At 52.5% G+C, this 23,617-nt stretch overlaps 1 protein-coding gene across 1 annotated transcript in view; it reads left to right on the forward strand.

The window, feature by feature from the left end:
• Nucleotides 1–23,617, forward strand: part of SH3RF3 (SH3 domain containing ring finger 3) — a gene marked incomplete at its 5' end in the record, with an annotated part of 205,885 nt that overhangs the window by 176,496 nt on the left and 5,772 nt on the right. The window contains one exon of the mRNA XM_082672676.1: nucleotides 21,347–21,678. Within this exon, the coding sequence (XP_082528802.1) occupies nucleotides 21,347–21,678 (332 nt within the window). The remainder of the gene's footprint in view (nucleotides 1–21,346; nucleotides 21,679–23,617) is intronic.

Consider the following 23,617-nt stretch of genomic DNA (forward strand, 5'->3'; position numbering starts at 1 on the left):
AAAACTATTCCAGTCAGAAGTTGGGTTTCTGCTGCAAAACAATAAACCAAAATTCATTTTTAAAATAGCAATAAACTCTAGAAATGGAAAAGAATTTGTGAATCACCTGTAATAGCTGTTCTGTAGCTCTCCCCAGAGGGCAGAAGTTACTGTAACTAATCAGGATGGGGGTGGATTTCACACCTGGACACCCAGGGCAGCCACGAGAGCTCGCCGGTGGTGTGTAAGGTGGATGTCCAGTGTGTCCGAGGGGCCACGGGTGATCCCACCTCAGGTTGGATTCTCTTGTGCGGAATTCCACCACTGGTGCCGCCTTCCGTGATCACTGTGTCCTCATAAAGACACGGGAGATTTTTTTCCAGTCTCTCATGCAAATGGAGTCAGCAATCTCAAGATTGCTTTGGCTCTTCAGGGTCTTTTGTGTTTCCACACGAATTGTAAAAGTTTTTGTTCTAATTCTGTGAAGAATGCCATTGGTAGTTTGATATGGATTGCATTGAATCTGTAGATTGCTTTGGGTGGTAGAGTCATTCTCACAGTGTTGATTCTTCCAGTCCAAGAACATGGTGTATCTCTCCATCTGTTTATGTCATCTTTGATTTCTTTCATCAGTGTTTCATAGTTTTCTGAGCACAAATCTTTAAGAGTGGCAAGAGTGGACATCCTTGTCTTGTTCCTGATCTTAGTGGAAATGCTTTCGGTGTTTCACCATTGAGTATGATGCTTGCTGTGGGTTTGTCGTATATGGCCTTTATTATGTTGAGGTAGGTTCCCTCTATCCCCATTTTCTGGAGAGTTTTTATCATAAATGGGTGTTGAATTTTGTCCAAAGCTTTTTCTGCATCTATGGAGACGATCATATGGTTTTTATTCCTTAATTTGTTAACATGGTGTATCACATTGATTGATTTGCATATATCGAAGAATCCTTGCATCCCTGGGTTAAACCCCACTTGATCGTGGTGTATGATCCTTTTAATGTGCTGTTGGATTCTGTTTGCTAGTATTTTGTTCAGGATTTTTGCATCTATGTTCATCAGTGATATTGGTCTATAATTTCCTTTTTTGTGGTATCTTTTTCTGGTTTTGGTATCAGGGTGAGGGTGGCCTCGTAGAATGAGTTTGGGAGTGTTCCTTCCTCTGCAATTTTTTGGAAGAGTTTGAGAAGGATAGGTGTTAGCTCTTCTCTAAATGTTTGATAGAATTCACCTGTGAAGCCATCTGGTCCTGGACTTTTGTTTGTTGGAAGATTTTTAATTACAGTTTCAATTTCATTACTTGTGACAGGTCTGTTTATATTTTTTATTTCTTCCTGGTTCAGTCTTGGAAAATTGTACCTTTCCAAGAATTTGTCCATTTCTTTGTGGTTGTCCATTTTATTGGCATAGCATTGCTTGTAGTAGTCTCTTATAATCCTTTATATTTCTGTGGTGTCAGTTATGATTTCTCCTTTTTCATTTTGAATTTTATTGATTTGCATCCTCTCCCTTTTTTTCTTGATGAGTCTGGCTAAGGGTTTATCAATTTTGTTTATCTTCTCAAAGAACCAGCATTTAGTTTTATTGATCTTTGCTATTGTTTTCTTCATTTCTATTTCATTTATTTCTGCTCTGATCTTTATGATTTCTTTCCTTCTACTGACTTTGGGTTTTCTTTGTTCTTCTTTCTCTAGTTGTTTTAAGTGTACAGTTAGATTGTTTCTTTGAGATTTTTCTTGTTTCTTGAGGTGAGGTTGAATTGCTCTAAACTTCCCTCTTAGAACTTCTTTTGCTGCGTCCCATAGGTTTTGGATCATCGTGTTTTTGTTGCCACTTGTTTCCATGTATTTTTTAATTTCTTCTTTGATTTCTTCAGTGATCTCTTGGTTATTTAGTAGTGCACTGGTTAGTCTCCATGTATTTGTGTTTTTTATAGTTTTTTTCCTGTAATTGATTTCCAGTCTCATAGCGTTGTTGTCAGAAAAGATGCTTAATACGATATCAATTTTCTTAAATTTTCCGAGGCTTGATTTGTGACCCAAGATGTGATCTGTCCTGGAGAATGTTCCGTGTGCACTTGAGAAGAAAGTGTATCCTGCCACTTTTGGGTGGAATGTTCTATTAATATCAATTAAATCTGTCTGGTCTATTGTGTCATTTAAAGCTTGTGTTTCCTTATTTCTTTTCTGTTTGGATGATCTGTCCATTGGTGTAAGTGGGGTGTTAAAGTCCCCTACTACTATTGTGTTACTGTCGATTTCTCCTTTCATGGTGGCTAGCATTTGCCTTATGTATTGAGGTGCTCCTATGTTGGGTGCATAAACATTTATAATTGTTATACCTTCTCTTGGATTGATCCTTTGATCATTATGTAGTGTCCCTCCTTCTCTCTTGTAACAGTCTTTATTTTAAAGTCTATTTTATCTGATACGAGTACTGCCACTCCAGCTTTCTTTTGATTTCCATTTGCATGGAATATCTTCTTCCATCCCTTCACTTTCAGTCTGTATGTGTCCCTAGGTCTGAGGTGGGCCTCTTGTAGACAGCATATATATGGGTCTTGTTTTTGTATCCATTCAGCCAGTCTGTGTCTTTTGGTTGGGCATTTAATTCATTTACATTCAAGGTTATTATTGATAATGTATGTTCCTATTACCATTTTCTTAACTGTTTTGGGTTTGTTTTTGTGGGTCCTTTTCTTCTCTTGTGTTTCCCACTTAGAGAAGTTTCTTTAGCATTTGTTGTAAAGCTGGTTTGGTGGTGCTGAATTCTCTTAGCTTTTGCTTGTCTGAAAAGCTTTTGATTTCTCTGTCGAATCTTAATGAGATCCTTGCTGGGTGGAGTAATCTTGGTTGTAGATTTTTCTCTTTCATCACTTTGAGTATATCCTGCCACTCCCTTCTGGCCTGCAGAGTTTCTGCTGAAAAATCAGCTGATAACCTTATGGGGATTCCTTTGAATGTTATTTTTTGTTTTTCCCTTGCTGCTTTTAATATTTTTTCTTTGAATTTAATTTTTGTTAGTTTGATTAGTATGTGTCTTGGTGTGTTTTTCCAAGGGTTTATCCTGTATGGGACTCTCTGTGCTTCCTGGACTTGGGTGACTATTTCCTTTCCCATGTTAGGGAAGTTTTCAGCTATAATCTCTTCAAATATTTTCTCAGACCCTTTCTTTTTCCCTTCTTTTTCTGGGACCCCTATAATTCAAGTGTTGGTGCGTTTAGTGTTGTCCCAGAGGTCTCTGAGACTGTCCTCAATTCTTTTCATTCTTTTTTCTTTATTCTGCTCCTCAGCAGTTATTTCCACCATTCTTTCTTCCAGCTCACTTATTCGTTCTTCTCCCTCAGTTATTCTGTTATTGATTCCTTCCAGTGTATTTTTCACTTCAATTATTGTGTTGTTCATCTCTGTTTGTTTATTCTTTAGTTCTAGATCTTTGTTAAACATTTCTTGTATTTTCTCAGTCCATGCCTCCATTGTATTTCCGGGATTCTGGATCATCTTTACTATCATTACTCTGAATTCTTTGTCAGGTAGGTGGCCTATTTCCTCTTCATTTAATTGGTCATGTAGGTTTTACCTTGGTCCTTCATCTGTGACATAGTTTTTTGCTGTCTCTTTTTTATTTTTTTATGAGTGGGATTGTGTTCCTGCCTTCCTGGTTGTTTGGCCTGAGGCTTCCAACACTGGAGTTTGTAGGCTGTTGGGTAGAGCTGGGTCTTGATGCTGAGATGAGGACCTCTGTGAGACCTCACTCTGATGAATAGTCCCTGAGGCCTGAGGTTCTCTGTTAGTCCAGTGGTTTGGACTGGGAGCTCCCACTGCAGGAGCTTCGCCTGACCCTCAGCTCATGAACCAAGATCCCAAAAGCTGCCTGGGGCGGCAAAAAAAAAAAAAGAAAAAAAGAACAATAACAAAGTAAAAAATAAAATTAGACTAGGAAACTAACAGATATGCTAGAAAAGATATAAAAATAAAAATATAGATGAATCAACAACCGGAAGGTACCACAGTACCACAATAGTAAAAAAGAGGAGGAGGGAAAAGAAAAAAAAAGGGGGAGGGGGGCGAAGGCCTTGGCTGTGGAGGGCGGGGCCTAAGCAAGGAGGAGGTTTGGGTGGTGGGTGGGGCCAGTACTCAGGACCCACAGGGCTGGAAAAGTTCCTGGGGGTGTCAGGGGTGGGGCTTAGGCTCAAGGAACAGAAGGGGCCCAGGCGTGCCCCCCACCCCTGGTCTCAGAGGGCAGCAGACCTCACCTGGGAGCCCAGCAGGCTCCCTGGGCTCAAGTGGGCCAGGCGATCGCCCTCCTCTCCTGTCCTGTTCCTCTCGGAGGCCCCTCCTGCCTACGTCTCCTGATCTCCCCGGCCTCAGGGGCGCCGACCCTGTCTGGCCTCCACTTCTCCTCCCCCCTCAGTCCCCCACGTCCTGCCGGTTCACTTGGGGGTTCCTCCCGTCTCCTTGGGCGTCAGGGTCACTCGCCCACCAGCAGCTGGCAGTAGAAACGGCCCCAAGAGTCGAGTCGTAGAAGATAAACTAACCCATAACCCATGGGTAGCTCACCCCACCCTTTGGCACTGGAGCAGCTCTAGTTACACTTTCCCCACACCCTCTGTTGCTAGGACTGCTCAAGAAGGGTGAAGTGGATGCCGCAACTCTCCAGTCCTGTGACCCTGTCTCCCAGGTGGGCCATTTCCTCCCTGGTTAGATCGGCAGCCCAGGGAAGGGCCGCCTCGAGCCCCTGGTTGAGCTGAGTTCACCTGGATTCTGACACCTCGGCTTCTTCCAAATCTCCATCCTTTCCCAATCGTTTTAATGTGATAACGACAACCAGGCATGCGGTCATGATGGCGGCTCCTTAGAGAAATTTAGGACCGGATGGAAGCCAGGCAGGGCCCTTTTCAGGGCGGAGCTGCCAAGCCGGGTCTGGGCTGCGTGCAGCGGGCAGCGGCCTCTGAACCTGCATCTCCGAGCCGGTGCCCAGGCTGGGTGTCATCTCACATTTCCTGGAAGCAGCCTGTCTGAAGAAGCACACACAGTTCAGGAAGGAAATCCCAGTCTCCCTGAGAGCTTGCAGGGCTGCCCGTCGGGGCTAATGGAGATAATAGCGTAGATTCCTAAGTGACCCTCCAAAATCCTGCATCCCCTTGACAAAGCCCCTCCCGTATGGAACTGACGGGCCTGCTGCTGCCTTTCTGGTTGGATGAGGTGATTTCTACCCATCTGTTTTGTTTAAAAAACTATTCAGAAGCACATGAGCTTGGCACACCCGAGTAGATAATGACGTGTTTATCTTTCATGTTCCGTTCCAGACCCTTTCCAAAGGATACCAGATTTTACAGAGATTTCATGTGAACGCATTGCATTTAATCTAATAGTTCGTGATAGCTCCACATTTATTCTACAGAAAACAAGCAGAGGCCTGTTGGAAATGTACATTCAAGGCAAGGTTGTCCTACAGGACGAAGCCGAAAGCAGCCCGGACACAGCCTGGAGCCAGAGGGCTGTTCTGGCTTCTCGTCTCTGCCTTTTGGCCTGACCTCCTCCGAAGCCATTTTAAAGAAATTAATGTTACGCTCTAAATTCTACTGAGGTAACAGGCCTTCCTGCTTCAGTGAAAAGATGATGGCGTTGGATGAGATGGCAAAGGAACAGGACCTGCTGCCGCAGCTTCTCGGGGGCTGAGTCCAGAAGAATCTGTAAAGAAGTGAAAGCTCAGCGCTTTAATCCTCCCTCATTTAACTGCGTCAAAGCCCGTTAACCGTGTCTCAGCCCTGGGGGAGTTTGCGTCGTCCAGAGGCCGGCTTCTTGCCTGGAGACGTGAGCGCCACCCAGAGGTCCGGTCCGGCCGTTCTGCAGCCAGGCTCCTCTGGGGGCTTGGGGTTGAGACGGAGCCCTGCCTGTGCCAGACCCTCCCTCTGGCCGTGGGGGCAGCTGCGGGTGGGCGCAGGCCGCTTACAAGGTGCCGGCACCTGCACCAGCATGAATACGAGGCGGGGGGGGGGGCTCCATGTGGGGGCAGGTAAAGCAGCACACGTGTGAGGGGACAGCAGGCGAGGGAGAAATGAACTCCCGGAAATGCTCACCAAGGTCCAGGGAGGAGACGGCTCCCAGTCGGGGCTACAAGCGCAAACAGGGCTGGCGGGGATAGGGGACTGCGGTGCCAGTGAAGAGAAGGGGGTGTGTGCCCCCCCACCCCCGGCACCCCGGCTCGGCTGCCCCTGCGAGAGTCCTGAGCACGCCTGTCTGGGAGCCCTGGGCCCCCCTCTCGGTGGGGCTCATCCACCGCCTTAGCCCCCGACGCCTCTTTCCTGGGGTGTCTCCTGTCGGGGGGAAGACGTTGTCCTCTCCCTTCAGGTCCTTCTGGCACATCTGAGAATTAAATTGACAGGCGACGGATCAACAGGAGGAAATAAGAAAAATTTTAAAGCGTGCGCATGGGAGAGACCCAGGAAAACGAACTCCCCCAGTGGTGGAAGCCCTCACCTTAAATCCCATCCTCAGCTCGAGACGAAGGAGTATGTCAGGGATGGGAGTTTGGGACTCAGAGCGGGAGGGAGGCAATTCACATGGAGACGGAAAAGCAAACGTTTGGTGAATGCGTGTTTGCTGGGCCAGGCAGGAACCGTGGACACAGAAGTTTCAGCAGTTTTTACTACAGTTACCTGTGGTGACTCCCCCTTCCTGGAACAGGTCCTCCATCTACATTCTTTTAGGCAGTTAGGGGAACGCTCTTCCTGAGTCTTTTGGGCCTTAGAATCATAAGTGAATCATATTTATATATATAATCATCATAATAAATTAATCCTCATGCCACAGAGACACGATTTGGGGTGCACCTTCTGTCCCCTCGCTCCTAACCGCTGACGTGTGTGGCTCGACCCCATCACACAGCCACCCTTGCTCCTGGGGGATCACATCCCCACACCCTAGAGCAGCCCCCCTCGGGGTCAGAAGGTCCACAGAGATGCGGGAAGTGCGGTCCTGGACTGGGCCATGGTGCCGGGGGAACCTGCCATGCCTCTGTTTGGACTCATCACCCTGGTTTTGGGGTGTGGCTCCCACTTGAGATGGACAGGGCAGGGCCGGCGGGTGTTCAGAGACGCAGGTGCTGGGGCCGCGGCCGCCAAGAATCCGTGCTTTTTGCCCACCAGCACAGGACCCCGGCCACTCCCCGGGGCAGTGGGTGCGGGCACACTGTCTGTGGCTGCCCTTTCGGGCCAGGAGGACGGGGCTGAAGTGTGAGTCTGATGGCTGTGTGTCAGGCTGGTCGAGGAAAGAAAGCCCTTGTTTTCTGGGAGTCGCTTGGGTACGAGCTGATCGTGGATGTCTGCCTGGTGAGGTCCTAGCAGGGCTCGGGGCGGGGGGCTGTTTCCACGGTGGATGGGGCACCCTGTTGATGGAAAACATGGGCACAACCAAGAGCAGGACACGTGGCACTGCGAGCAAGGCCCGTGCTGGCCTGGGGGTGGGATTTCAGTCAGAACGGCACTGGGCCTGCGTCGTCGGCTTCAGAACCACGGGCAGCCCGCTGGGAGCAGGGGAGATGTGGGGCCCTCCCTGGACAGCGTCGGGGCCTGGCCCTGTCCCTTGTCCAAAGTGCCGCAGATACTTCTTTGCTGCCGCAGGAGACAGGGCCGTGGATGGCTCTGGAGACCTGGGGACCCTAGCGCTCGGGGTGGGGCGACTCCAGAGAGCTCTGCGGCCTTCCCAGAGCCGGCCCAGCTGGCCCCGTCCCCGCGTCCCAGAAGCAGACTAGCACCTTCCAGTGTTCTCTGTGGCTCTGCAAGGGCTCCTGGATCATTCTCTCTTCACCTCCTCACCCCCCGAGGAAACCCATACAAAGGGTCCACCGGCCCCCACTCTCCAGGTTCAGCACCTGAGCCCCCAGGTCGCGGAGCCAAGGGTGGGGGAGCATGGGATGCGAGGCGGCCTGGGTGCCGAAGGCCACCGGCCAGCATCTGCCCCCGGCCGCTGTCGGGAGGGAGCCTGATGCCCGCGCAGTCCTGCACTGGAGGGCCTGGATCAGCCCCGGCCTCTACCTGCAGGATGCCAGCTTCACGTCACCCCCGCCGCAATAGCCAGAAATATCTCCACCCGTGGTCGCGAGCGTCTCCTGGCCGCAGGGTCACCCTCGCGGGGAGCCGGCGGTGTGCAGAGCAGCTGTGAGCAGTGTTCGGGGCCTCCCTGCACCGGGCTGGGTGGATGTTACCTTTCCAAATCGTCAGAACCCTCCCTTCATTTTCAGAAGAGCCCCAGGCCCACCAACAAATAAATAAATAAAAAACTGCTGCAGGAAAACCCAGCTTATTAGAACTTGGCTTGCTTTACTGAAACTTAAGGTCATTGATAAAGCTTCGGTGAAGCAAGGTGGGTTATTTCTAGAGATCCACCGATGACTGTCCCTACGGTGAATGCCCCTACGGTGTCTACCAGGCAGCGTGGTCACTTACAAACTCGCTAAAAGAGGACATTTCTCGTTACGTGTTCCTACAAGATAAAATTTAAATTTAAAGATGAGCTTATTGGCACAGAGAAGGCTCCAGAAGGTCCCACTGCAGAGAAGCCTGCCCAGCTCTCGCTCACGCCAGGCCTGCCAGCATCCGAGGTGCCACATCCTCAGGGGACACCAAGGCTGCCGGCCTGGAGCCCCTGGGGACTCGGGTGCAGGTCAAATGAGCTCACGTTCAGACAAGTCCCTGGCAGCTGTAATGTAACCCGAAGCGAGGTGCTGGGATTCTTCCAACGGCTCAGACAGTGAGACCCAACGCACAAGTCCCTGACCTTTCGTGTGAAGCTTGGCTCTGCTGTGCAAGGGCTGAGGGAGGCTGGAAATCCTTCCCCAAGTGGGGGCCTCGAGGGGCACAAGCCCACATCACGTGGTGGCTGCTGGGACCTGACCCAGAGGAGAGAAAGTCGCTCCCCCCTCCTCCACAAAGGCACAGCCTTCCCGCCAAAGAGCGCGTCAGCCTCTGCCTGTCAGAAAGAATCAGGAGGCCCTGTGGGTCAGCCTCACGCTGTGCCCGCCTTGCTGAGGGCCCCCTTCCAACCGGACACGTGGCGGGCGGGCGGCTGCCCTCCGCCTCCTTGAGGGCTTCTCCCCGCAGGAGGTGGAGACTGAAACGATGGGATTCAAGCCCCATGGAACCGTCCTTCCGGGTGGGCCTGCAGAGGACACCTCTCCACCCGAGGGGCCCTGCTTGCTCTGCCCACCCCCAGTGATGCTACTGGGACGGTTACAAGGCTGAGAGAGGCCCGTAGGGAGAGACCCCTGCGTGCTCCATCCCTGACAGCGAGGGGAGGGCCGCGGGGGCTCCGAGGCACAGGGGAGATGAGCCGCCTGGCGCGAGGAGTGGCCCAGAGCAGCCGCGGACGGTCTTGTTCAGCATCGCACCTGTCCCTGCGGCTCCGGCTCCGCTCCTTTGATGCTCTCAGACCTGCGTGGTTGGAGTCCCCGGGCGTCTGGCAATGCGTCCTGCCTCCGAATCCAGGCGGGCCTTCCAGTTTCCGAGGCCCCATCGGGGTGCGGCCTGGGATCTTGGGGCCCTGCGGTCTGGTTGGCTGTAGGTCGTCTGGAGGTCTTCGTGTTTCCAGAAAAATACGCTGAAGTCCAGTTCTGGGCTTCCCTCCGCCCGGGATTCTTCTCATCTGTTACCTGTGCGTGCTTCCAGCACTTCCGTAAGCTATCCCAAAGAAGGCTGTTGGGAGGTGCTCTCATTTCTCCACCCGCACTTGCTAACTGCCGTGCCTGTGCTCGAGGTGTGCGCGCGTGCCTGGGAAGCTCCCGGGTAAGGCCACGTCAGAGGGCAGGGCCGCCAGCACCCCGACCCTGCTGCTGGGTCTGGGACGGGGAATCTCGGCGGCATCTCGTGAAGGCTGCCATGTAACACACACCCAGCCTCAGTTGTGTAGAACAGCTTTCACTTTTGGTGATGAAAATATTAAACAGTCTCTGCTAGGGATAGGAAAGTTTTCCTTGAGCCAGACTGAGGACTCTAGCCCAGAAGACAGCCTCTCAGGTAACCTGAGGAGCTGCCCTGGAGAAGCAGGGTTTTCAGCACAGTTTTGTGTCTCGTCAGAACAAAGAACGTCAGGCCAGGGATGCTTTCCTTCAAGGTTGAAAAAAACAACAGACCAGCACGTACCGAGTCAGCGTGGCCTTGGCCCCTGGGGAGGGAGGCTTACCGTGGATGAGGGACCAGCGCTGGCGTCCCGGGAAGGGAGGCATTTCATCTTTATTGTTTTTTCTTTTTATAACTTTATTTATTTATTTTTGGCTGTGTTGGGTCTTTGTTGCCGCACGCGGGCTTTCGCTATTTGCGGCGAGCGGGGGCTACTCTTCGTTGCGGTGCGTGGGCTTCTCATTGCGGTGGCTTCTCATTGTGGAGCACGGGCTCTAGAGCACAGGCTTCAGTAGTTGTGGCTCGCGGGCTCTAGAGCACAGGCTCAGTAGTTGTGGCTCGCGGGCTCTAGAGCACAGGCTCAGTAGTTGTGGCTCGCGGGCTCTAGAGCACAGGCTCAGTAGCTGTGGCTCGCGGGCTTAGTTGCTCCACGGCACGTGGGATCTTCCTGGACCAGGGCTCGAACCCGTGTCCCCTGCATTGGCAGGCGGATTCCTAACCACTGTGCCACCAGGGAAGCCCCAGTCTTTATTATAACATGGACGTTCTTTACTTCTGGTCAGGGCACCCTTTTCTTTCATAATTAAAGCCGGCGTGCAGTGTGTGTTTGACAGGTCACACACAGGCCATTTAGTCAGCACAAAATTCAAGTTAACTCACGTAGAGGCCGCAACAACTTCCCGCACCTCAGTGTGGGAGAACATCCCCCATCGGGTTGTCGTGATTCTGCTCCGGGGCTGGGCTTCGGCTGAGCGGAGGGAGGCCTGGACGCTGTGCCGGCCGGGCCGGAGCCACCTGCGGGCCGCTCGCTGGCTGCTGGCCGGCACGTCAGTCGGCTGTTGGTCAGACACTCATGCGTCCCCTCCGTGGTCTCTGCTCAAGGGGGAGCTGGCGGTGTCCTCGAGCCCTGGGTGCGGGTGGAGCCATGGCAGGCCCTGGCGCACGGCAGGGACGCGGATCCTACAAGAGGGGCCACGTGAGGCAGTCGAGGGAGGAGAGACAGCACCGTGGCCGCATCTGGAAGCTTCGCTTGGCCACGTCACCCAGGGTGACATGTGACCTCCCTCTTTCCTTGAGTTCTCGTCTGTCACAGCTTCCTCCTGTTTGGGGCTCTCAGACTGAGAGCAGAGTACGCCCTGTTGTCTCTGTTGTCTCCTTGGCCTCCGGCTCCCGCTGATGTCACGGCAGCGGCCTGGGTGCAGGTGGCCCGCGGCCCCGTCCATGCCTTCCGCTGGTCAGACCTGCACACCCACTGCCCTTCACCTCCTTTTTTCTCAGTTGAATTATGCCATCAGCCTCTTAACACCGGGGAGGGGCATGACCTGCTTTGAGAAGCTACTCATGCCCAGCCTGGCAAATCCAGGGGCTTCACAGAGCCCAGAAGCCACCTTGGTTCAGACCCCTGAGGTCCTTCACGGCCCAGCACGTGACACATCTGGGTAGGGACAGACGTTCAGACCATCCTCCTTCCTGCTCCGGGTTTGCTGATGGCCCCTGCAGCACAGCACTGGGGAGGGTCCGTCCCACCACGTGTGTCGTCATAGTACGTGGGAAATGTGGTTTCAAGCTCACTACGCGTGAGGACCGCTGCTTTAGAAGGAAAAGGTCCTGGTGCGGTTCCTTGGGCTGAGGAGCGGTACTTTCCTCCCCAAACAGTAAGATGTAGCTGTGGACGGAGACTCGTGTATCACTGGGCAGACTGGCTGTTGTAGAAAGAAGGCTCCAAAAGGCTGTGTGGTAACCATGGTGACGGAGAGCGTGCTGGTGACAGCAGGCTAACGTCTCACATGTCTTATTTCATCCGGTCCCCAGACAGCTCTCTCGGGCAGGTGCCGTCGTTACCCCCACTCCACAGGTGAGGAAACTGAGGCCCAGGAAACGCAAGCACGCGTTCAAGGGCACCCGGCTGGGAGGCAGGAGAAGGGCCAGGCGGTGTGGCCCCTGTCATTCAGCATGGGGTCCTGGCCTGGGCTCTGGCCCCTGTGGAACGTACACGGCCACAGGCCTCCCACCTTCGCTGAGCACCGGCCATGGCGCCTGCCCTGTGATGGCCTTTGTGACACCACCCAGGGTACCTGGTCCTGCCCCGGGCGCAGTGACAGCATCACAGGGCTACACGGCAGAGGCTGGACCAGACTCTGATCCCGCGTTCAGGGCCCTCTCGGGGTGCTGGCCAGGCTGGGCTGGGCCCCAGGGTGCGAGCTGCTCAGTCCTGCCCGCGGGAGGCCAGGACGGCCCGTGGGACATTGAGGAGTCGGGGATGCCAGCGCTTGCTCCTCTGATGGACCAGGGGTCACAAGAGAGGTGACCTGGCCGCCCCAGAGCGGCTGAACTAGATCTCGAGGTGGCACCCAGGGTCCATTGCTCAGGCTTCCTGCCGTGGGGGCTGGTGACGAATGCAGGCCACACCATGACCCTCATTGAACATGGGGTGATCTCTGGGCCAGATGGGGGTACGCAGGGTGCTGCTGCTCATAAGTTAGAGGGTGATGTGTGCGGTTACCGCCAGCATCTGGTGGACAGCAGGTGCGGGAGCCCAGGGCTGGCAGGAGAGCGTTCTGCAGAGAAGGTGGGGCTTGGTCCAAGGAGCTCCAGCCTGAGCTGAGGGCGAGTTGGGGCCGGGTCAGCCTTGGACGTGTGATTGTGTTCCGGTGGCTGGCTGGGGACCGGGTAGGCTCAGCAAACACTGAGTAAGGCCCTGGGGCACGGGGCAGAGTAGGGCCTGGAGGGTGAAGGACGAGCAAAGCCTCCGCGTCACGCACCAGCGGCCACGGGAACAGGCGGTGAGGTGGCCGGAGAGAGTCTGGGATTCTGCATCCAGAGACCGGGGTCCGTCCCTGTCGTCTCTCTGTACTTGAATGTCCTCTCTCTCGTTGAGGTAACTGTGGCCTTTTCAGACTGGATGTGTGTGTCCCCCCAGAATTCATAAGTTGAAGCCCCAGTGTGGGGGGGCCCTTGGGGGGTAATTAGGGTTAGATGGGTCATGAGGAAAGTGCATGTGACCACCTGACAGACGGCACCGTCTGCAAGCCAGGAGGGTCCTCACCAAGGGCCCGTCCGCACTGGCACCCCCAGCCTCCAGAACGGCGAGAAAAGACAGGCTTGTGGATGAAGCCGCCCAGGCTGTGGTACTTGGTTATGGACGCCTGAGGCAACCGATACAGATTTGGGTTCCGTGAGTGTGGCAGGGGCTTCTGTTACAAAGCCTGAAAATGCAGAAGCAACTTTGGAACAGGCGACGGAGAGAGGCTGGGAGGCTTGACGTTTGGCCTTAAAGGCAGTTCTGGCGAGGGTCCTTCGCGAGGGATCGTGAACAGACTCTGGTAGGGGCGTGAATGCTGAAGGACGGCCAGGTGGAAGGAGGAGCGCGCTGCTGCTAACGGCAAGGAAGGCAGCCCTGGCTAGAAAGTGGCAAAGGAAGCAGCCTAGCCGTGCCCTCGTGTCTTGTAGAAGGTCCACGTTGGATATTTAGCTGAGGACATTTCTCAGCAGCACTGAAGGAGAGGCGTGGTTCCTCCTGCTGGCTGGCAGTTAAACGCAAGAGGAAAGACATGAGTTGATTGTCAACCAAAAAGGACCGGAGCTTGGACATCTGGGAGACCCTTAGCCTCTCCATATTGCACAAAATGAGAAGGCGTGCTCTGAAGAGATGCCGGGGATGTGGCCACACCATTTGATAAAGAGACCACAGGTGCAACTCATGCACTTAACCAGCCGTCGCAGCCGAGCCAGGAACAGAGGTGGGATTACAGCACCGAGGACTCTGCCAGCCTGAACTTCGGGGGTCAGAGGAAGCAGGGTGGCGGCAGGACGGCTGTGGGGCCCCTTGGATTCTGCAGGACCAGTCCACGGGGCCGTTGGGCTGCAAACACGCACTCTTCTACCGGGAAAGGGATGAAGGGCCCCAAAGGCTATTCAGAGATGGCCTCTGACTGAAGCCGGGGGTGTGGGCCTGGAGGAGAGGCGTTGACCAAGGAGGATTGTTCTCCAGCTTGGGATCTAGTGTTCAGAGATGGCCTCTGACCGAAGCCGGGGGTGTGGGCCTGGAGGAGAGGCGTTGACCAAGGAGGATTGTTCTGCAGCTTGGGACCTAGTGGAGCGTGCCTGGCTACGTTTTGGACCTGTCACTCCCTCGTCTTCCCATTTCTCCTTTTGGGAGTGGGCATGTCTATTTTCTGCCTCCCTCACCTTTGCATTTGGGAAGGATGTAATTAGCTTGCTGTCACAGGCTCACAGCTGGAGAGGGAATCTGCCTCAGGATGAATCATAGCTCGAGCTCACCCACATCTGATTTAGATGATATTTACTTTGGACTTTAGACTTTTCTAAGTTAAAATTAAAATACCATATTATATCATATTAGGTATACCACATAGTGAATTGATATTTTTACACATTATGAAACGTTCACCCCGAGAAGACCAGTTTTCATCCGTCACCATACAAAGTTGTTGCAGTGCTATTGACTATGTCCCCTATGTGTACATCACATACCTGTGACTTATTTATTTTATAGCTGGAAGTTGGAACCTCTTAATCCCCTTTACCTATTTCTCTCCTCCCCCAACCCCCTCCCCTCTGGCAACCAACAATTTGTCCTGTGTATCTATGACTCTGTTTCTGTTTTGGATTATTTCTTCATTTGTCTTGTCTTTTAGGTTCCACATACACATGGAATCATACAGTATTTGTCTTTCTCTGTCTGACTTATTTCACTTAGCATAATACCCTCCAGGTCCATCCGTGTTGTCGAAAATGGCAAGATTTCATTTTTTTATGGCTGAGTGTATATATACACATTGTTGTCCATTGTATAGATGTACCACATCTTCTTTATCCATTCATCTATCAGTGCGCACTTAGGTTATTTCCATATCTTGACTATTGTAAATAGTGCTGCAGTGAACAAGGGGTACATATATTTTTTCTAATTACTGTTTTTGTTTTCTTCAGATAAGTACCCAGAGTGGAATTGCTGGATCGTATGGTAGTTCTATTTTTAATTACTTGATGAGCCTCCGTACTGTTTCCACAGTGGCTGCACCAATTTATATTCCCACAAACAGCGCACAAGGGTTCCCTTTTCTCTACACCCTCACCAACACTTGTTATTTCTTTTCTTTTTGATAATAGCCGTTCTGACAGGTGTGAGATGACACCTCATTTTCGTTTGGATTTGCATTTCCCTGATGATTAGTGATGTTGAGCATCTTTTCATATGTCTGTTGGCCATTTGTATGTCTTCTTCGAAAAAATGTCTATTCAGGTCCTTTGCCCATTTTTTTATTGGGTTGTTTGGGGTTTTTTTTAATATTAAGTTGTATGAGTTCTTTATATTTTGGATATCAACCTCTTATTGAATGTATGATTTGCAAATATCTTCTCTCATTCAGTAGGTTGCCTTTTCATTTTGTTGGTGGTTTCCCTTGCTATGCAAAAGCTTTTTAGTTTGATGCAGTTCTGTTTGTTTATTTTTGCTTTTGTTTCCCTTGCCTGATGTGACAGGTCCAAAACAATCTTGCTACGACTGATGTCAAAGAGCATACGCCTCTGTTTTTAGGAATCTTATAGTTTCAGGTCCCACATTTAAGTCTTTAATCCATTTTGAGTTTATTTTTGTATATGATGTAAGAAGGTGGTCCACTTTCATTCTTTTTCATGTAGCTGTCCAGTTTTCCCAGCACCATTTATTGAAGAGGCTGTCTTTTCCCCACTGTATATTCTTGCCTTCTTTGTCATAGATTAATTGACCATATAAGTGTGGGTTTATTTCTGGGCTCTCTAGTCTGTCCCACTGATCTACGGAGCTTTTTTTGTGCCAGTAACATACTGTTTTGACTACCGTCGCTTTGTAGTATAGCCTGAAATCAGAGACTGTGATACCTCCAGCTTTGTTCTTCTTTCTCAAGATTGTTTCGGCTATTCAGGGCCTTTTATGTTTCCCTATGAATTTGGGGATTTGTTCTAGTTCTGTGGAAAATGCCATAAGAATTTTGATAGGGATTGCATTTAATCTGTAGACTGATTTGGGTAGTATGGGCATTTTAATGACCTTAGTTCTTCCATGAACGTGGTATATCTTTCATTTATCTGTATCATCTGCCGTCACTTTCCTCAGTGTCTTATGGTTTTCAGAGTGCAGGTCTTTCACCTCTTTGGTTAAATCTATTCCTGGGTATTTTATTCCTTTGATGCAATTATACCTGGGATTGTTTGCTCTGTTTGTCTCTCTGATAGTTCATTATCAGCAACAGATTTCTGTATATTGGTTTTGTATCCTGCTACTTTGCTGAATACACTTATTAGTTCTAAGAGTTTCTTGGAGGAGTCTTTGGGATTTTCTATATATAGTATCATGTCATCTGCAAATAGTGACAGTTTTACCTCTTCCTTTCCAGTTTAGATGCCTTTTATTTACTTTTCTTACCTAATTGCTGTAGTTAGAACTTCCAGTACTATGTTGAAGAACATAGTGGGCATCCTTGTCTTGTTCCTGATCTTGGAGGAAAAGCTTTCAGCTTTTCATCATTGAGTATGATTTAGCTGTGGGTTTGTCATATGTGGCCTTAATTATGTTGAGCTATGTTCCTCTATATCTACTTTGTTGAGACTTTTTATCATGAATGTATGTTGAATTTTGTCAAATGCTTTTTCTGTTTTTATTGAGATGATCATATGATTTTTATCCTTTGTTTTGTTAATGTGGTATATCACATTGTTGGATATACATATGTTAAACCATCCTAGCATCCCTGGAATGAATCCCACTTGACATGGTGTATGATCCTTACAATGTATTGTTGGATTCAGTTTGCTAGTATTTTGTTGAGGATTTGGGCATCTATATTCATCAAGGATATTGGCCTATAGTTTTCCTTGTGTGTGTGTGTGGTGCCTTTGACGGGTTTTGGTATCAGGGAAATGCTGGCCTCATAAAATGAGCTTGGGAGTTTCCTTCCTCTTTAGTTTTCTGGAATAATTTGAGAAGGATGGGTATAAGTCTTCTCTGAATCTTGGGTAGAGTTCACCTGTGAAGCCACCTAGACCTGGACCTTTGTTTGGGGGAAGTTTTTTGATTACTGATTCAGTTTTGTTACTGGTATTTGGTTTATTTAGATTTTTCTATTCATGATTCAGCCTCGGAAGATTGTATGTTTCCATTCCCTCTAGGTTGTCGAATTTGTTGGCGTATAATTGTTCATAGTAGCAATTTGTTACTCCTTTGTATTTCTGTGATGTTAGTTGTAATTTCTCCACCTAATCACCATAGGATAATGAGGAGATGATGGTGAGGACATGGCACTCATAGGCCATGTTACAGGTTAACTTCGTTTTAATGAAATGAATTGACTCCCTGAAAAATTAAATGTCACATTTTATAAATCAAATTCTATTCTCTTTGACTTCCTTTAATTTCAGAGATAATTTTCCATAATTTTAATTGACTTTTAACTGGCAACACTTCTTAATTTAAGCTTTAAATTTTTTTTCCTTTGGCCAAGTTTTTGCATTAATATTTTATGAAACAAGGCCTCTGGGGACAGACACTATCATTTTATTATTTGTAAAATGTTTTACAGTTTTCCTATAATGAATGAACGTCTCTTTTTTTAATATTAGATTTCCAGATGACTCTTTTAAAGTAGGATGTGACTTTATTTCAGGGTGTGTGTGTGTGTGCCGGTGTGCTTGTTTCCCTAACGTCGCCTGTAATCCTTCTCTAACGTAAGGACATTGTTTGTATGGGAGGCAGAGTGCAGACCCAGGTGTGTGTGTAGCGTGAGAGCCGGAGCTTCTCATGCCTGCAGGCCTGGCTCCCACCCATTCCTATGCCTGGCGTGGCTGCTGTGCCTGGTGAGCTCCTGCTCAAACGATGGCCCTTGCCACCCAATGTACAACTGGGGAGGGCAGCCTCGCCTGGGAGCCAGCTAGGCAGCCAGACACACGGGTCAGAATCTCCACCCCCGTGCACCCCAGCACTTCATAGCACGACTTTAAGCCCATGCCTGTCCCCTGGGCTGAGGCACTTAGTAGGTAGGGGACACAGTCTCCTTCTTTGATCACCTTCCCACGACGCTGGGCCCCTCCTTGTGTCTTAGCTGTCTGCCGTCTTCTGGAATCACTTACCTGGTTGCACAGGTGACCATCGGCTTCTAATTGATCACTTCCTTGGTTCTGGATCAGAACCATCTCAGACCTGCTGAATCAGAACCCTTGAGGGCAGAGCCCCGCATCTACATTTTATCGAACTCCCTGGTTGGTTCTTCGTGTCAGCTGGAGCCGAGAGCCCTGTGCTGGTCCCTGGGGTCTCCCAAGGCAAGGCAAGGGTTAACAGGAAGTGAAGTTGATTTTACTCATTTAAGAAAAATGTATTGGCAGGGAATTCCCTGGCAGTCCAGTGGTTAGGACCCCACGCTTCCCTGCCAACGGGCCCGGGTTTAATCCCTGGTCGGGGAGCCAAGATCCCGTTAGCTGCGTGGCCCTGCCAACAGTGAACAAGCAGAGACGTATCGGGAGCTAAAGATTGTTCAAACTTGTTTTTTTTGCAAACATTTAAAAATATCCAGACACACCATAAAAACAGCAACAGAATCATATTTTGTGAGGACTGTAATAGTTTAAACCAGCTCTTGCACTGATCCTAAACACTCGGTGAGCCAAACGCAAAGCCGGGACTGGACCGGGGCTGCCCTGGGCTCCCGGCGTCCAGTGCACAGCCCGCCGGGGTGAGCTGTGTCAGGGGAGGGGCAGGCAGGGTGGGGGCGGTCAGCTGCACAGGGAGCTGGGGCGTCGCAGGGGAAGGGCTGGCCCAGCTGGGAGCGAGGGCCCCTTTCTCTGGAGATGTGCCCTCCGCCCCCCGCAGCCGGTGGGGGGACAGGGGGCATTGTGTTCCCACAGTTCAGATGTTTGGGGTCCCCCAGCAAGGCTGAAATGACTGAGCCTCGGTCGTTCAGAGGGTCACTGGAGTGGAAAGTGACCCGTGCTTAGGGGAGGGGAATTTAAGCCAGGAGCGGAGGGGGGCTGTGAGGAAAGCGGTGGCCCCGAAAAGCAACAGGGCGCGATTGCCCACGGCGCCTGGGCTTGCAAAGGCCCGGGAAACCCCAGCAAACCCGTGCTCCTTTAGCATGAGCTTTTGGCCCCGATCCACCCCAGCGCGCGTCCTCCCTCTCGCGCCGCCCGCGAGGGGCCCATCGGTGGGTCCTCGGCTGCGCCCACAGACCAGGGCGGCCCGGAGGGGCTGGACCGGCCCCCGAGCCCGCGCTCCGCTCCACGGGGTGTGTGGACGCGGACGTCTGGGGCGGGCAGCGTCCGCCGAGGTCAGTGGGAGGGCAGCCGGTGGTGACTGACCACGGGGACCGACAGGAAATCCCCCCGCGTGTGGGCGCCCGGCTCCAGACCCGCAGCCGCCGGCCTCCTGCGCCCTCCCTTCCCGGGGCTCCTGTGGGTCCGCGAGGCAGGCGCTCACTGATGGCACGTGCTCGTCAGGAGGAAGAACACCCGCAGGGCCCCCCGCCGGCGAGCCCGTGACCTCCAGCACGTCCGCTCGGGGGCGCGTATCCGGTGCCCGCAGCGTTCTCGGCCCGGGCTGGACACGGGGGCGCCGGGACGTCAGAGCCATGCCCCCTGCCCGCGTGGTGTTCTGGGGCAGCCCTGGGACGAGGCGGGTCGGGTGACGGCCCCCCCTGTCGTGGATGGTACCACAGGGCCACTGGCAGCCCTGGGGACCCATCATGTGGCTGTTTTATTCACCTGTGTGCTTACACACACGTGCACACATACATACACACACATCATACACACACGCATACACGCACATGTATACACACGCACACGTACATGTACCTGCACACACATATACATGCACACACGTATACACACACGCACTGCACATATACATGCGCGCACACTTGCACATACACGCATACACGAACACATATATACACACATACACACACATGCACACACACGCACAGTTAAATCACTTGTAAGAGTTTTGGACTTCAGGATCGCATTTGACCCTGTGGCTTTTCTGCCTGAGACCCAGCAGCACTTGGGTGTCTGGCTGCGGCGTGCCTCCCCTTCCAGAGGCCCTGAGGGCCAGGGACCACCGGCCCACCGGAGCCAGTGCCTCTCCTGCTGGTCTCAGGTTAGGCGACTGTCATCCTGGGAGCCGCTTCCTCCACATGGTGGCCACAGGAGCCCCGCTACTTGGAGGACGGGGACGCCTCTGAGCCATCTGCATGGCGCCCCCCGGTGGCCAAATGACCGAAGCTCTCCTAAGTGTGCCCCACGCACAGATCTCTCTTGAATGTTGGAAGAGGGCTGCCCTGTGACACGTTCCCTGCACACCTGCTCCCCTCCAGGCCAGGGCTCGCCCGTGCCAGCCGTGGACAGCATGCAGGACATCAGCTTCCATCCTTCCTATCAGTACCAGTGCTGGGAGTAGAGAAAAATGTCAGATTTGTTCATACTAAAGTGTTATTGACTTACCCTGAGGTTATGCACGTCCCTACTAAGTGCACTTCAAGGGGATTTCAGCACCACTAACTATCCCCAGCTTGGGGGCAGAGGAGTCCCCATCCAGCCACCGTAGGGTCCGGCGGGCCCCGTGACCAGAGCAGACTCTGTGGCAGCCATCGCCGGCTCAGGAGCTCAGTGTCAGGCTCCGTGTGCTGCCTGTACCACACCACACCCCGCGCCGGCTCATCCGCACCAGCGTCAGAAAGTAAATCCCAGGAGGGCCACGGCACTGTCTAGACTCCAAGACGAGCACACTGCTCTGGAAGCATCTCTGCGTGCACACACTCCTCCTCCACACCGCTCACTCACACGTGCGCACACACGCGCACCTCGGCTCCCTGTGTGGCACAGACCACACGGTGCTGCCAGGGCCTCCAGATGAGGCCGTGTCTGTACACGTGGGTTCTGGGAGCCCGGGGCGGGGGGCGGCTGACGTGGAATAACCAGCCCCCCACCCCACCTCCAGGTGAAGTTTCCAGGCTGGAACGTGGTCCCGCGATGGCGGGGCTGCTGTCGGATCGGCACCTCCGGGCCCGGGTCTGTGCTGGCACCTGTGCCACATCTGGGGAAGGAAGGAGCTGGGAAGGCTTTCCGTCTCCGCCGTTCTCCTCCTCTGAGCATCTTTACGGGACCGTGTTTAGAGCTTCCTGACAGGGTCCTACCCCCTCGCTGACGACGAGGGCCTCCGGGAGAACTAACCCACTTGACTCCATTCTGTGTGTCTCTCTAGAAAGACAAGAAGCCCGGGCTTCTGAAGCTGCTGGCCGGCGCGTCCACCAGGAGGAAGTCGCGCTCCCCGCCGTCCACCTCGCCCACCCACGACCCCCGGGCAGCGGCGGACGCCTCCCTCCAGGGCGCGGTGGGGCCCGAAGTGTCCTCACTGTCCGTCCACGGCAGGGCCGGGTCCTGCCCCGTTGAGGGCGAGATGCAGGGGGCCTTGGGGTTGGAGCCGCTGCACAGGAAGGCGGGCTCCTTGGATCTGAGCTTCCCGTCGCCCTCCCGGCAGGCCTCTCTCTCCGCGGCCGCCATCCGCCCCGAGCCCAAGCTGCTGCCCAGAGAGAGGTAAGGGTGGGCCTGCGTCCTCCTGGGCCTGGGTGTGGTGGTCTGTGAGGTCTGGAGCCATGTTGGGGAACAGGGATGACGCAGGTTTCTGGGGTTTCAACCTGCCAGGCGGCCCTCACTATCCCATCAGCTCAGATACAACGGGAGCGTGTTTCACGTTCTGAGTCCATCTGGGTCCTGAGTTTGTGTTTACAAGGGATCCATCTGGAAATCTGGTGGAACTGATGGTGCCTGAGCCCGAAGAGCGAGCAGTGGAGCGAGGGACCTGCAACCCCCTGCCCCAAAGGAACCCGCGTGACCCTGGGCTGAGCCCCCCGTAGGCCTGAGCGAGCCCCGCCCTGGGGAAGCTCTTCCAGGCTCGGCCCACTCTGACACCTGGCCCCAAACTGCCTTCAGGGTTACACCATGCGAAATGGCCGGTATTCGTGTTTTTTGCCAAAGACAACAATTTCTTAGAGTTCAGCATAGAGTTTTCCAGGTCAGGAAACTGAGTCCCCCGAGGCCTCGGGTGGAAGCGGCCAGAGGCTGGTGTCCTGCTTGTGGGCCATCCCGTTTGGGTCATCGGTCCTTAGAGAGCCTCAAAGAGGGCTGAAGGGCGCTCAGGGGAGGAAACGCTTTCCTTTCTAAGTGCCCCTCTTGCTGGGAGAGCTGCCTAAACGGTGAAAAGGGGAGCATCTCCTGAGCGCGCAGTCCTGGCATTTCTGGCAGATCCTTCCCCCGCTCGGCCACACTGACCGATGCCAGCCCTTCCGTCTGGCCTGACACGCACCACACACGTCACACGCACATCCACCATGTACACCACACACAGACACACCAAGTGCACACCACACACCCCCTCCTCTCTCCCTCCACTTCCTTCCCCAAGGGAGCCTCCGCCTTCGGGCAGCTCTCCCACGTCAGAACCTTCTTTCTGCCACGGGACCAACCCAGCTGCCTGTGATTTCTGAATGGGGGTCCCGGCCCCTCCTCCAGGTCCCAAAGTTGGGGGCTCTGGGGAATGACAGGTCCCTAAACATGTCGAAGCTGCTCTCGTGTTTCCCCTGGGTTTCTGCCTTCCCAGATCCTCAACTTCTAGACTCCACAAAGGGCTTAAGACCCCGTTGTAAAGAAATCATGAGAGTCTAGGATTAACTGGGAAGTTCAGGGAGTTACTCCCGTTAGCTGACTGGATTAACTGGGAAGTTCAGGGAATTGCTCCCATTAGCTGACTGGGTTAACTGGGAAGTTCAGGGAATTGCTCCCATTAGCTGACTGGATTAACTGGGAAGTTCAGGAATTGCTCCCGTTAGCTGACTGGATTAACTGGGAAGTTCAGGAATTGCTCCCGTTAGCTGACTGGATTAACTGGGAAGTTCAGGAATTGCTCCCGTTAGCTGACTGGATTAACTGGGAAGTTCAGGGAGTTACTCCCGTTAGCTGACTGGATTAACTGGGAAGTTCAGGGAGTTACTCCCATTAGCTGACTGGATTAACTAGGAAGTTCAGGGAGTTACTCCCGTTAGCTGACTGGATTAACTAGGAAGTTCAGGGAGTTACTCCCGTTAGCTGACTGGATTAACTGGGAAGTTCAGGGAGTTAACTCCCGTTAGCTGACTGGATTAACTAGGAAGTTCAGGGAGTTACTCCCGTTAGCTGACTGGATTAACTAGGAAGTTCAGGGAGTTACTCCCGTTAGCTGACTGGATTAACTAGGAAGTTCAGGGAGTTACTCCCGTTAGCTGACTGGATTAACTGGGAAGTTCAGGGAGTTACTCCCGTTAGCTGACTGGATTAACTGGGAAGTTCAGGGAGTTACTCCCGTTAGCTGACTGGATTAACTGGGAAGTTCAGGGAGTTACTCCCGTTAGCTGACTGGATTAACTGGGAAGTTCAGGGAGTTAACTCCCGTTAGCTGACTGGATTAACTGGGAAGTTCAGGGAATTGCTCCCATTAGCT

The sequence above is a fragment of the Grampus griseus genome, assembly GCF_964374135.1.
Source record: "Grampus griseus genome assembly, chromosome: 15".
NCBI classification, from domain to species: Eukaryota; Metazoa; Chordata; class Mammalia; order Artiodactyla; family Delphinidae; genus Grampus; species Grampus griseus.